Consider the following 16,388-nt stretch of genomic DNA (forward strand, 5'->3'; position numbering starts at 1 on the left):
TCTATGTTTGTGGACCCCATCGTGCACAAGTTATTGAGGGAGAGGTGTATAATGTATTTTTTTAAAATCTAAGACCAGATCACCCTAATTTTAATACCAGAAACGCATATTTTTTCTTTGGCTAAAGCAGCAACATATGCCATTTCAAGATGCAATAAAATCAAGGCAGTAGACCAAAATTCCATCATGGTCCAAATTAATTATTCGGTTCTGCAGGTTGTTTTTTTTTTACTTTGCAAAGTCCACTATTTTTACCTAATAATGAGATATGTCCATCCGTTCTATCAGACACAAAAAAATGGTTTTCTTTTCTTTTCAAAGAAAATAAAATAGCATATTAATTTCTTTTAAAAAAGAAGATATATTTTATAATTAGTTTTGCACAGAATCTGAAAATGTTTCTTTGTTGGATTTAGTTTCACTCAGCATGACATTAGATATATGTATTTAAAAGACCATTTGATGGATACATTCTCTAATTAACGTCTGGGTTTTATATTGTTCAATTTAGTACAAATTGGCATTTTGGGAGTGTTTTTGGAGTAGTGGGGTACCATTTAACTGAGGCAATGTGAGAAGGACAAATTTGGGGCCAGAAATAAATCAGTTTCAAGTGGATTTTCATTTATTGAGGTTTCAGATTAGAGAGTTATCACTACTGATGTCATCAGGGGGCCCCGAGTGGCCGAGTGGTCTAAAGTGCTCACCGTTACGGATCACTGCCATCTCACCTCTGTCTGCATGGGTTCGAGTCCAAGGTTCGGCTAGCGTGGGTACGTGGGAAAGCCTGCCAGTAGCTTCTCGTGGGTCGGTGGTTCTTCCCTGGGTTTTCCAGGGTTCTTCCTCCACCAGTTATACTGGCTGCCATTTATAGCCTATCTTGTGCTGAAAAATGGCATTAAACCCTAGCACAACAATAGAACAACAACTGATGTCATCTGGCCAATGTGGGTATGTGAGAAAGCTTGCCAGTAGCTTCTTGTGGGTCGGTGGTTCTTCCCGGGGTTTTCCCAGGTTCTTCCTCAACCATTAATACTGGTCACCATACAAAGCCTATTGTGTGCTGAAAAATGGTGTTAAACCCAACAACAACAACTAGTGATGTCATCAAAGAATTTCAGAACAACCATATCCTTTAAAATCTGCTGTTTCATTAAATCCATCTTTATTTACAGAGATGGGAAGTTACATAACAGACACCTTTCACAATGGGTTAGATCTGGATAAGGCAGTCCCTCATCATAAAATTTGTCAAGGAAGTCAATTAAAAATACCATGATATACCGTATTTTCACGTATATAAGACGCGTCTTATATAAAATTTTACTTACCCTGCACCCTAAGTGCGTCTTATATTCGTGGGCGTCTTATCTAATTATTTTTTTACACAAAACGAAAACTCAGTCAACAATTTTTGTAATAAACATTTACTAAAAATACCGTTTGTCTTGATTTAAAATCAATCTATTCATCTTCATCGTCATCAGTTTCTGCTTCAAATCCATTGAAATTTTCATCGAATTCACTCTTGTCGCCAAATACCTCCATAGCCACTGATAATCGATCATCATTGGAGTCAGTGGTATCGGATGTCCGAAGAACTGATATCGGCGGCCGGTTCTGGAATTATCCCACACTTTCTGAAGCCATTGATGATTGTTGTTGTTTTCACTTTCTCCCATGCCCCCAGAACCCAATTACTCACCTCTACGTACGTTGCACGACGTTGTCGAACAGCTGGCGTGAAGGTGTGCTTACCGCTAGTCATCCAACGATCCCATTCCTCACAAACAAAAGTCCTAAATGGATGATTGACGGCAACATCCAAGGGCTGGAGCTTACAAGTCAGACCACCCGGTATAATGGCTATGTGGGCTCCAGCATTGTGGATGTATTTCTGCACAGTTGTCTCCTTATGGGCAGCCATTGCATTGAAAATCAGAAGATATTGCTTCTTGAAAAATCCGCCTCTTCTTGTTCTGAAGCACTTATCCATCCAGGTCTGCATCGCCTCTGTATTCATCCAGCCTTTTTATTGCAGACAACAACAACTCCAGCTGGCAAAGTTTCTCTGGGCATGGTTATCCTTTTAAAGATAACAATGGGTTTCAGTTTTCCTCCTGCAGCTGTGCAGGCCAACACAACAGTTAAGTTCGTTCGTTCGTGTCCCGTGGTATCAACCGCTACTGTCTTTACTCCTTTCTCTGTCACTGATCTGCTAGCTGGAATATCGAATGACATTGGAACCTCATCCATGTTGATGATGTCATCATCTGCCAACTTCAGTTTAGTTATTTCCTTCTGAACAAAGGTGTTGAAAACATCCAATTTATTCTCCCAAACATCTGAAAGCTTCTGTCCAACAGTTGTACGTGCCCGGACTGCAAGGTTGTTCCGTTTCATGAACTTGTACACCCAGTTCCCACTGCCACGAAAGTCCATGATCTTCATTTCTGTAGCAATAATTCGAGCCTTGAGTTTGATCAATATCGCTGAAACATCACGGTTACTGTCACGTTTCGAACGTACCCAGTTGGCAAGATTTTCTTCCAAGTTCGGCCATCTTGCCTTTCTACCTCTACGAGCTCGTTTCCTTTGATTCATCTTCTTAAGCTCCTCTTCCTCCAACTTCCAGTCACGTAAATTCACGTGCAACTAAAAATTAGTTCATGTGCAACTAAATTCTCTTCCAGCAGCTCTGTTGCCATGCTCCTTGGCAAACTTGATGACGTCTAATTTAAAATCAGCCATATATGATTTTCGCTTCGTTATCGTGAAAATTTTATAAATGCTTAAGAGATTGATCACTCATTTATTTATAACAAGAGATTGATCCCACGTATACCCTATATACCAGTATATACCGGTGTTTACTAACCCCAGCTGCTGAAGCCTAGGCCTAGCGGCCTAGAAGAAGATAAGACCAAACGATAACCATTGCGGCCCTGCCTCAAACAATTCTTTGAGCTTCAGCCAAAACGATCAATGGAGCCTTTTTTACATTAGGTGAGTGATCGAAACATTGGAGTTATTTGCGTTTATGACAATGGAAAGTACATGTAGCGGCAGCCACTTTGATGCATGTGGTTTGAAAACGGATGTTCACCGGTACATGTTTGAACAAAACAACACACAGAATTATTCAAAAGATTTTATTAAACTTTATTGGAACAATAATGTAATAGTACTTAACAAAATAATATTAGATACAGATCAATACCGTAAGTAACTTATAAGTTTTTTAAAAAATCAACGTTATATCATCTGCAGTCAAAATAGGGTTTGCTCAGTTCGGCAGATGGCGTGGCCAAGTGCGTCTTATATTCGTGGGCATCTTATTTAAAATATTTTTTACAGAAATCGTCAAAACCCCCTTCTTATATATGGGTGCGTCTTATAACTGGGTGTGCCTAATATACGCGAAAATACAGTATGCAAGATTGCCTTGTATTGGGGTACATTATATGCAGAAGGGATCCAAGATCATCCTTTTGTTACATAACAGAAAAATATTAAACCTGACTTACTGTACACTAAAGATGTCAATGGGTATCAGGGTACTCAGGTACCAGCCCGTTCATAACCCGGGTAATAAAATGAGCCACTGAGTATTCATTTCGTTGATGTAAAAAACTGTTTACATGACTAGGATTTCTTGTATGATGGGATGTAGGAGTATATAAAGTGTAAATATATGAATAACAGACACTATACTAGGTAAGCTGTTTTTTATTTCACTAAAATCCAGCAAAACCTAATGAAATAATGAATATAAATGTAACCATGTTTTCATTGTCAGTTTTTGTAGTCAGCCTTGATGATGCTCTAGTACTCAGCCTAGCAACCTGCCTAAGTAGCCTCCGCAACTGATATGATAGCACTCAACGGTAGTGAAACTGCACAACAGCTGTAGTAGCTAAACTACTAAGTAAATACAGCGTGACCCTGCTATAGCATGCTCCGTTATAACACAAATTCAGATTTAACACAGTCGTAGCATGGCTCCTGAAATTTTATATGTATTTGTCTTCTACATGAAAAAATAGATATTCTTTTAAAGTACGAAAAATAAAGTGTAAAATGTTTATTCAAGAATCGCATAGGGCTTCACCAATGTCACAAACTGCGATTTTCTTTTCTTTTTGGTGGCAAAATGTACCATCTGGTGATCATTTTATTGGCGATACTGTTGGCTGTTTGAACTTGAATATACAACCACTGGTTTGGAGTGGAGAAATTCAGAGGCCCCATGAAAGGAAGCCATAAACTTGATATAAAATGCACTGAAATTGATCTATTGTTACATAAATAATTTCTTTGTCCATATTGACAAACCATCTTAACAGTGCATTGTTATACCATAATTCACTTATGTTGACATTGAGCATGAGTACTGTATGTCGTGAGATATCCGCTTTTTTTGTTGTTGACATTTCTGGTAGCAGAGATCAACCGGAAGAGACATTATTTCTTTATCTTTTGTCGGATTTTCAGCCACTCGCTAGAAATTAATATATATACATAGTCTGACATATGTGTGTGGATGGCAAGTAAAATTCCACTTCTTTCCAATCAGAATTAAATCCTTAAAAACACCCACATTTTCTGTACTAATCCTTGTCATCAGACCAGAACACCTGTGTCTCTATCATCCGTTGACACTTTAATTTCTAATGCATGACAGGAAAGCATCATTTTTCTACCACAAAATGTATTTTTTTAAAAATCTTACTTGTTGGTCTATTCAACAGGCAAGGAGGAACTGTATCTACAATCAACCAAATGATGGCCATTTCCTATTTTAAAAATGTATCCAGATAAAATAGTTTGCTGAAATTTCAAAGATAACATACCTTTGAAGCCCTGATTGTTATGAAAACAGACTAAACAAATGGAAAAAAGTCTCAATCATGCAATACAATTATTTGATGTTGCCGCCACAAAAAGAAACAGGCATTTGTTTGGTTCTCCAAAGCTGGCTTTAAGCGGTGACTTTAATAATGCGAACACCTTTCAAAGAAAGCCGATTACAATCTTCAATAAAAACAAAGAACTTTCCTTCAAAGAATTCAGTACCAAACTTAAATAATAACAATGGAATCTGCTGGATTTTTTCATTTTCCAACATGACTGGAATACGTTTACTGTGGCGTGAAAGTTTCCTTTTTGCACGGAAAAAGTTTGTGATTATGAATGCTACTAATGGCAGCTTAAAATGCAAACTAACTTTTACCGACTTGGGATGTACTGAAAAGTAAATGTACTTCACCATTCATTACCTGACTGTGCTATGTTTATCCACTGAATTCAGACCTACATGACCTGTGACAAAATTATTGAATATTTTAAATCTGTGTGTGGGCATTTGATAGAATTACTTGTATTGTATTCAATGTATGTGATGAGATTCGCGAGTGAGTACATGGTGCTATACATAAGACATTTACGTACCAATCCATGGTTCTCTAAATAAAGTAAAATACTATATATGCCTTCTGTTTTCACTACAGATGTGTTTCCCATTTAATACGCATTGATTTAACATGGGAACTGTGCCTATGAAGCACATATTTTACCTCACGCATTTATTACCTACACCCACCCACCCGCACACTGTTTGGGATACATGCAACATTTTCTTCAGCTAAGGTGGCGCTCACCAGATAATATGTACTTTTGAGAGAGTGACGTATGTAAGGTGAAGTAGTTCGCATTTAAAACATGCACAGTGGAGAGAATGTTTGCATACCTCCATGCTACATTAATGTAACGTGGATGATATTTCTTTTGGATATTGTACTTTTGGAAATTTTACATGATTTAAGCACACTGCTAACTAAAATGACTGCTCCCTTGTGTTAAAAAATCAGTCTGAATTAGTCTAAAGTACACTATACATAGCAGCTATTAAAATAGGGAAAATGAATTTTGCCAGACTAGACAATACCAGCTTCTGAAAGTGCAATGAATGAATTACCAAATATATAAAATGTAAAAAAAGTTATCGGCTCTTTTTTATACAATTTACCTCTGAAGTTCAGGAAGTGAAAATGACCAAGTAGAGCTAGCACTTTTTTGAAAGGTGCACATTTGAAGTAAGGCCAAGCTGTATACTCTATAACCCATAGTACACCCATCAATCATACACCAAAATAAAGGGAATTAAAGGTTCTTTGCACTATACCTAAGATATACAAGGTCTTTTTTAAATAGCCAGTATAACCAGTGAGGAAAGCCAGGGACATTCTTTTTCTTTAAAATCCTAACCCTATGCAAAATGCGAAACTGTATAGCGCCACCTAACTTACCTGGTTGCTTATAACATGGTTTGGTCTTAACACAGTCAGGTTCTATGGCTCTCGACTACCATGTTATGGCGGGGTCACACTGTAGTATACAGGTATATACTCTTATTTTTTTACTACCACACACTTCAGAAAACACGAAGATATGCACAAATTACAATTATATTGTTGAAACAACACACTCCCATTTTTTAAATGACCCTATTTTTTTATACTCATGGGGCCCAATTGCCCCAATGGGGTAATTTCATAGCAGAACACTCCAAACCATGCACTGAAAAATGGTGTTAAATGAAACAAAACCAAACCAAACCTAGTTCTGTTTTGTAGAGTAAGTTTCTATGCAAGCTAAGTAAACACTGCAAACTGCCAATTCCTATGAGACTCCAGCTTCCCTGAAACAAATAATCTGGCTTAACAATATTGATGGTAGAGGCTCGAGTGATGATTAATTTCAGCTGAGCATCAGCATCAACCTCCATCTCTTTCCTATAAATCTAAACAGGAGCATCCAAACTAATCAGTTTTACGCACCACAGAAAAGAAAAGGACAGCACAAGAGATACTGACACAAACTGGATACCAACCAGAAAAGAGATAGCCAATAAATTCGATCTTGATCCAATACACACACACACACCGGATTGGAGTTAGGTCAACAAGGATTATTTTGTCTGGCCTGAAGCTGTAATTATCATACTAGACTGCTGTCTTAAGAGACCAAATGGAAAAATAGTGTAATTACATGAGAGGAAATACCCTTAACTCATTCAGTCCAATCCCTCCTGTACCCTGCTTCTGAGCTCTTTAGTATCGTGGTTATTTATTTAAAAAGAAGAACTCCAACTTTTACCCTCCTGCACAGGCATGAGCCATACACACAACAACAAAAAAATCACATTTCTAGCACAACTAGGCACTACTCTAAGCAAAAAACTCTGGAAGCACTGAATTATCTGACTGATCTGCGAAGGTGTTGATAGGATTAACATAAAGGAACCTTGACTATCGAAGATGTATGACCCAATGTATGACAAAAAAGGAAAAGTACTTTACTGCAAAGGTTTTTGGGTTAATAAAATCCAAAAAGCAAATTTAATTTCCTTCACAAGATCACTAACTGGTGACCAGTGATGACATTAATTGTGACTATCACACCCAACAGGCTCTTGTTTAGTTTTCTGGTCCAGATTTACTGCTGAATTACTTTCTTCTTAAGGCTGCTGACTGCTCTCAAAACTTCCTCCAAGCTACATTCATCCTGTGGAGAAATTTTGTGAACTGGTCACAAGATCTATTTCTCAGTCAGCAGTGAGGGGGGAGGGTCTGCACCGAGAGAAAACCAAGCTTATGTTGAATTATATGAACTGGACACAAGTGTACCAGCCACCTTTAAAGCATCTTCAACAATGTGATAACAAGTAAACAATTTTTAAAAAATCAAAACTGCCAGAATAATTTATTGTTTGGCTGCTCCTTTTATATCTTGCATCTGCCAAAATTCAGCTGCTTTTTATTAAAATACTTGAAACCTATCATTGACCACCTTTGAACCTTTAAATTACTTCTAACATCTCAAAAATCAATATGCTGGCAAGCTTCCTCAAGTACTTACATGTCAACTGTCAACTTCAAAAGCATGGTGGTTTTTATCCTAACAGGAAGACCAACTCCAAATCACTAATGTTTATTTTATGCATCGAAATGCACTTTCATGCAGATTGTACACAGACATCCAAAATGTGCCTGTCTGTGAATTGGACCAAGGACTTGAAAGAACCATCCATTTTGAATGTGGTAGGGCATCAAAAATTGCTTACACAAGGTAAAGGGTTAATGAAAGTCATCAAAATGAATTTGTTTGAAAAATAATTTTGAAAAATAATTTAGTAGCATTATTAATAAGTTAATCTGCAAACAAACCAAAAAGGTTGAAAAACTTCATCATTAGCCAACATGTATAAGTTTGTAAGATAAATTATAATAAAAACAAATGAAATCATAAAATGTGTTTATTTGGTAAGAATGTAGTTAATGATTTATGTGCTAATATCATAAAACATGAACATATTATAGAAATGGGAAAGATAATGCAAAAGAAAGTGGCCTTTTATAGACCAAAAAACAGGTCACAAATTTACAAATGTTTTTACATGTTAACTCAGTAACCCATGGCACCGTGTTTACATGGCAGGAAGTAGTAGCCTACTTCCATGCTCTGTAGGAGCAACTCCATGTATGATACAATAAAGTGGGTGGTATTATAGAAAGGTAGACATATGTAGCTCTACCATGATACCAAAAAATCTGAAAGTTCTAGTTGCACAACAAAATACAGAAGTAAAAACCAAATTTTTTTTCCACACAAAATTCGCATGTAGTCGGAATCCGATTTTGTGTCCGGATTTTAGACATTTGGCCTCAGATAAGGCAGACCAGTTGGAACTGCACACTGGCAGATAAACCTTTGCAAAAGCTAGAACAATATGAGCATTTGAACAAAGAGTGGTCTCGACACGACAATGATGGGTTTGTTAAGCAAAAAAAAAATTAAAAAAAATAATAAAATAACTCCAACTTTTACCCTTCTGCTCATGCGCAAGTGAATTAGCCAATGAAACTAGGCATTAGGTTAACATGAAATAGCTTGGAAGATGATGTATTTGGATGTATTCAGAAATAGTCCACAAAATCTGCTTCCTACTCACATTTCAGCCAAAAACGACAAAAACCTCCAGTGGTTAATGAGTTAATACAACCATAAGAACACAGAACAATTCTGTTTAAACATAATTAATCCACTAGCATTCCAGACCAGCAAACTGAGGTACATCCGAGTTGTTTACAGTACGGATGTTGATAGGAAAGTAATGTTTTCTAAATTAAAACAGAAAATAAGTATTTTCCACAATAATCCCAACAACCTGATAAGACTGTTACCTAATTTTCTGTTCTAATTTTGAAACAATTATTGCTACCAGGGCACATGATAAAACCTTTGCTGTTTTGTAGCAAACTAGAGTCTGTTTCCTATGTTTTGTTCATTTTGTAGTAAGTTATAACCTGTTTTACATTATTGCGTTAAGCCCATATAATACTATCACTCATCTTAAAATCTAAATCAACGATGCTACACTATATACAGACCATGGGCCACATGCAGCCCAAAAATACATAATATGTGCAGCCTACGGCCAGTTTCCTTATTTGACATGTTTATGCCTTTATTACAGACACAAAACTTTTCCAGTGCAGTCTGCTTAGATCCAGCAAAGGTCAATTCCGGTTCATGTAACTATCTGAATTTTGCATCACTGATTCTAGATAAACCAATCAAATCAAATTGTAGTTATTAAGCATTCCTTTATATTTTTATACTTACTTGCCCCACCCACCTCATCATCATCAGTGGCTGTGATTGGCTGATCAAACCTTACAAGCGTCTCATCTTCGAAGATCCGCCCCTCAAACACTGGAACACCCTTGTCATTTTTATAACTGGACTTCAACACTGGGGCAAATGCATTGGGTTCTGCAATCAAAAAAGTAAAAGTAAAAAGATGCTTAATATTTTTATCTTTCAGTGCAAGCCAAATAAAGTTTTGGAAGATACAAGCAGGTAATTAATGCTTTCCAGAGTTTCTCATGCTATGTGTTGATCTCAATCAACAACAGAAAGTCAGCCAAAATATACTGTAAGCAGCACTTCAAACGATTTAATACAACTATGTGTGGAAATATCCCCACCAGATCCACATGAGCAAATTATCAGTGATCAGCCTGTTGTTGTCCAAATAATTTGCAATAATGGAGTAAATACAAATCTGCAAAACTGACATATTGAAAACACTCAATCAAGGCCACCTATTTGTGACTCTAGTGGAACAATGACCAATTAGATTGAGAACCAACACACCTTGTTTAACTGAGCAAAATAAAAAAGGTATATGTGGTTCTGGGTACCTGACAGGTCTGGGTTTTCTCCTTGCAGATCTTACATTTAAAAAAAAAAAAAGAACAAAAATATCTTTAGGACAAAACTTAACGAATTAAATTCAGGATGAAAATGACTAAAAATGTCCAGTTTATGCTTCATTTAAATCCATCTGGTTAAAAAACAAAGTCTGTATCAACATATCTACCACAATTTTTGGGTTCACTGTAACCAGAATCACAATTTTTTTCAACTGGCCTTACCACCCTATGCTCTGGTTCTTGCAATGAGTTGTACCAATGGAACATTCTTAAAGGACAAGAAAATTTTTATCATCTTTTCAAAATATAGAGATATGTTACTTTTACATTATTTTGATGAGGAATTTTGAATTTTATGAAGTGCAACTTTTTGGAATAGACAAATCCATTTACAAGGTCTAAAAGATGCATTTAACGAAGGTAAGGGTCCGAGATTTTTTAGATCATTTGCTAATAGGTAATTTAACTGAGTACCAAGACAGCCACATTTGGTCATCAACCTACTGGTATTTTATCGAATGATTAATGCTATCTAGCCTATCTTGGCTGATAAAAGCACATTCCAAAAAAGAGATTGAAAAGATGGATATTTGTTTACAATACCTCATGTATTCTGGAAAGACATTTTCATCTCTTGAAAACTTAATAAATCATCATGTCAATCATCGGGTTTTTCTATTAATGTGAGTTAGGTCTCATGAATGTGATACAATTACATGCATGTCTGCAAACAGAAACACATGAACTACTGACGTATCATATGACAGGGATTTTTTCTATGTATTAAATAACATTTGCAGAATTTATGCTTTGATGCCACTTGAACATAAGAGTACAAGAAAAAATTTAAAATATGGAAAACTTTTATTTGTGGACATTTTTCATGGCAATAGCATGACAACTACGACTTCTTATGTGTTGTCACTAACAAAAGGTACATGTGTCTTGTACCACTTAACATATTAACCCCTAGCAACAACTTTACGGGGCAGGAGGTAGTAGCCTACTGCCGAGCTCTGTAGCGTCATGGTCATGCATGATACACTAAAGTGGGTGGTATTATAGAAAGGTAGACAGAAGTAGCTCTACAATGATACAAAATAATCTGGAATATCGAGTTGCACTACAAAATACCCAAAATTCGCACGAGGTCGAAATCTGATTTTGTGTCCGGATTTAAGACTTTTTGGTCTCAGATCTAAGGCAAACCAGTATAACTGCAAACAGACAGATGAGCCTTTGCAAAAAGTCCATTTAGCAAAAAAAAAAACAACAAAAGTCTGACTTTTACCCCTCTGCTCATGTGCGAGTCAAACAGCCAACAAGAAACAATGTTTCTAACATAACTAGGCAGTATGCTATTGAGATGACCAGAGATTTGGTGTTTTCAAGTCTATTCAGAAATAGCTTTCAAAATGTGTTTCCTACTCAATTTTCAGGCAAAAATGACAAAAAGCTCCAAGGGTTAATGTGTTAAAGCCCTGGTTTTATTGAAGTTGGTGTCTGCTAATATCTCTCCAATGTATCTTAGATAACTTTCTCAGCATAAAAAGGGACAAGCCATTTGTATAACATGCATTTTCCTCTGGTTCTCTTCCTGCTCCTGTTAACACACACTCATAGCCCCAACCTCAAAATACGTTACTTTCTTGGCATTTTAAGGTGAGTTAATCTATCAGCATGAATTCTTCTTAAACCACTAGGTCCTCACCCCTCAAAACTACAGCTTGAAAACCAAGGCAACACATCAAGTATAGGCGATGCATGAGATGACACATTAATAGATGCATAACCATATCAAAAGTTTGCTTGGCATCATGGCCTGGTGAGCTAAAAGTTATAAGAGTTGGCACAGCAGAGCTTTTTCCCCACAAAAAAGCATGCAAAACAGTAATGTTGCCTAAAAAGTAGGAACAAGAAGATGCTGGCCTGCTTGTCAATGCAAAGTTCAATGTACTGCTGGAAATATTTTCACCTTTACCACATTGCCAACAGAGATGAGCATATCACAGAATCAACTATCTTAGCTTCACATTCATCCCAAGTACAAAAGAAAACCAGCACATCATAGAAAGAATTATCCTAGCATCCTCATAATGCATACCAAGTATGATGGAAATCTATCAAGGGATTTTGAAAATACATGTACATGCAACTTAAAAACTCTAACCAAAACTGCAACTGCCATGTCTCACTTCCCAACAACCTACACTGAAGAAAATAATATGAAAAAACTGGGTCACTGGAAAGACTGCGTAAGATTAACATTCTGCTGAAATAACAATCATTATTCATATGTTCCACATGCATTATTCATGAACCTTGTGATTTAAAGAAAATACCATACAACCAGTAAAAAGCAACCAGTAAAAAGCAATACAAGCAAAGTCATATTTCTATGCCATGGAAGCACAACAAAATAGATAAGACAAGGATAAAACTCTTAGTATTAAATACTATGAATGCATCCTAATTAAAATATATTTAGGAAGTAGGTCTGTCCTTTTAAATGGGCATATACAATACATATACCAGACAACTAACTATTAATCAGCATGTACTGTACAGTCAGCAGAGAGTCCTGTGTAACTGTTGACAATGCAGGACATAAGTATTCTAGACAGAATGGTGAGCACCCTTCATGACAAATGCTGATAAAAGGATTTATGTCAAGCCAAGCCATCTTGCAGGCCATTATAAAGCTTCAAATCTAATTCTTTTTATCATAGCCACTCATGATAATGGCTCCTGTGCAAGTGTATGTACAGAGCTCTTTCCTGATAATGCCACACGCATAAACCCTAAAGTGGCCCATTCTAAAAGATATAACTTTATTCAAACACAAGCACCTACTCCCAACTTTCCCCAGAAAGATAGTAACGACATTTTCATTCAGAAGTCTTGGTTTTCTTCTATAAAACGCACTGGTACTAATCTCCAGAGAATGCAGAACATATTGAATCTTATCAATCCTAGACTCCCATAGGCAAAACCGGAAGTTTCCATATGAAATCTTCATTTGGTCACAACAAGCTTGTTCTCAACTATGCAGAGTGACATAAATGCTGTTTACATTTTATGTATAGCTGAGAGGAACGGCTGTGTTTGAATAAAGATTTATCTGTAAGAATGCTATGTTAGTTTTAAACAGGGTTAGTGCCTTATTCTATAATCATTTTCAAATCTAGTAATATCTGTTTATAATGTATTTCATGTGCAGCATATTATTCTTGATAAAACTTCAAAATGGCAGACTTGCTAAGCGAATCTTACTACAGACATTGCAGCTCTATGTACTTAAAACATACATAGAAAAATGGCAGACTTGCTAAGCGAATCTTACTACAGACATTGCAGCTATATGTACTTAAAACATACATAGAAAAATGGCAGACTTCCTAAGCGAATCTTACTACAGACATTGCAGCTATGTGTACTTAAAACATACATAGAAAAATGGCAGACTTGCTAAGCGAATCTTACTACAGACATTGCAGCTATATGTACTTAAAACATACATAGAAAAATGGCAGACTTGCTAAGCGAATCTTACTACAGACACTGCAGCTATATGTACTTAAAACATACATAGAAAAATGGCAGACTTCCTAAGCGAATCTTACTACAGACATTGCAGCTATATGTACTTACATCATACATAGAAAAATGGCAGACTTGCTAAGCAAATCTTACTACAGACATTGCAGCTATATGTACTTACATCATACATAGAAAAATGGCAGACTTGCTAAGCGAATCTTACTACAGACATTGCAGCTATATGTACTTAAAACATACATAGAAAAATGGCAGACTTGCTAAGCAAATCTTACTACAGACATTGCAGCTATATGTACTTACATCATACATAGAAAAATGGCTTAAAATGGCTATTTCAAAGTGATACAAGTTATGAATGGCTGAGCACACTGATGGTGTAGCAGAGGTCTCACTAGGATTTTAAAACTAGGAGTCCAGCCAGCAAAAGTTGCAGTCCCCTCCAGGGCTCAAGCTAAACTTGAATTTTTGGGAGAAGTGACTTATCCTTTTGAACAGAACAGGGAAAAGTGGACACAAAGCAAGAAATGCAATACAGTAGAACCTGTCATGAAAGACCAATCCTTCTGCCAAAAAAGAGACCAACACATTACATATATGCCAATACAAAAAGATAATTAAATCTTCTTAACCAAATGGCAGTTAATTTACTGTCATAAAATGTGTACTATCATCGGTTTCATTGCACTTCATCCTGGAACACATTTATCCAAAAATCAAAAAGGCTAATGATTAATCTTCTTTCTAATAAGCTAAACTTGAAATTTAAGATCTTTCTTTTATCACAACAAGTTAAAAACCAACAAAATCTGCACTTTCAAAGATTTCTAAACATGTTTGGAACAACCCCTGTACCATGTACAGGAAAGCAAATGCATACATGTCTTAGATCATAATGTTCGTCCTCATTTCTTCGTTCAAACATTACCGCAACAATTCATACATAACACAATACAACACATAAAATTACAGACAAGTCTCTTTTATATTTGGTATATAAACTAAACCCTTCTTTCCTAAAGAATCAACACACATGTGAGTGCATCTATTTTTAAAAGGAGAGGTTTTCATAATGTAATCACTCACTTTAATATAGCTTCATTACAACAGTCCATTGACAGAGTTGCAAATTTATGGTTTATTTATTTGTCTACATACTGGTAGTAATGTTAGGCAATGGTTAAATAATATCTGCTTTGCTGCTTTTTTCTGTATTTTCCACATGTATGTGTCAAAGTCAGAAAACAGCTTAGACCTTACAATGCATCTCGCAAATTCCACAACAAAGCATTTTCCCATACGTTTCTGACCTACATAATTTGCATTTTAATGTTAAATCCTTAATAAAATAAAACCTAGGCTTTGGGGGCCCCAAGTGGCTGAGTGGTCTAAAGCGCTCACCATTACGGATCACTGCCATCTCACCTCTGTCTGTGTGGGTTTGAGTCTCGGCTAATGTGGGTATGTGAGAAAGCTTGCCAGTAGCTTCTCGTGGGTCGGTGGTTCTTTCTGGGGTTTTCCCCCGATTCTTCCTCCACCAGTAATACTGGCCGCCATGTATAGCCTATCTTGTGCTGAAAAATGACATTAAATCCCACAAGAACAACAACATAGACTTTGCTTTGAATGAATTGTATATTTTTCTAAATACATCTGCCTGATGATTTATGAAAACAGACAATCTAATAAACTCCCAGACTTAGCAGTGTCAAATATTATTTCCCATTAGGACTACTGGTTCACTTACAGTTTCAAGCTAATTTTATGACAAAATAGTGTACAAGAGACAGTTAATATATATCCAGATCACCGATTCTGATCTTAAAACACAAATTGACATTTAAACACTATTGTTAAAGTTTCGAAACACAAGTTTGTATGTTTTCATCATCAAAGGATAGCATGCGGAAATTGGGCAGTAATAGTTGCTACCTTGCTCCGGAAATGGTTAATGGTCAATCAGCTATCAAAACACATGCTTGTGAATGGGCAAGAGTTTGTCAACGTAACTGATATCAAAATTATGCCTAGCTACTGAAGTCTTCTTGAATACATTTCGCTACAACACTAAAACTAACCGAACTAAGGAGAGGGGGCATCACAAAAAGTATAGTCAGTCAGGCAAACTCGTTCCCACTTTCCAAACAGAAGAAGGCTATGTTCACATTTTTTAGGCGACTGGTAGGGCGACCCCTGGCCCTCCCAAAAACACTACTAAAATTAGAAGAACTATTGGTTGCCAAAGCCTATGAACTTGCTATTGCATCATGTTCTTTTGATGAACTCTTATAACAGCAACATGTACATCAAGGAGTCTTTCAGCCACTGAATTACCGCTCTGGTGGCCTAGTAGTCAGAGCTGCCGCCTTGGATGCGGGAGGTTATGGGTTCGATACCTGGTCAAGTAATACCAGACTTATAAAAATGGTACTAACAGCTGCCTCTCATGGCGCTCAGCATTAAGAGGTTTGTGTTAGGACTGGTTGGCCTGGTGTCAGGATAATGTGACTGGGTGGGACATCATGCTACATATCTGTGGCATGATGCCCC

General features: G+C 36.6%; 1 protein-coding gene across 1 annotated transcript in view; it reads right to left on the bottom strand.

Moving 5' to 3' along the window:
* The window catches only part of LOC149781619 (calsyntenin-1-like), a 108,275-nt gene that overhangs the window by 80,002 nt on the left and 11,885 nt on the right, over positions 1–16,388 (bottom strand). Inside the window, exon 2 of the mRNA XM_089935664.1 lies at positions 9,688–9,837. Coding sequence (XP_089791790.1) covers positions 9,688–9,837 — 150 coding nt within the window. The remainder of the gene's footprint in view (positions 1–9,687; positions 9,838–16,388) is intronic.

Source organism: Sinohyriopsis cumingii, chromosome 15, assembly GCF_028554795.1.
Source record: "Sinohyriopsis cumingii isolate HCF-2022 chromosome 15, ASM2855479v2, whole genome shotgun sequence".
Lineage (NCBI taxonomy): Eukaryota > Metazoa > Mollusca > Bivalvia > Unionida > Unionidae > Sinohyriopsis > Sinohyriopsis cumingii.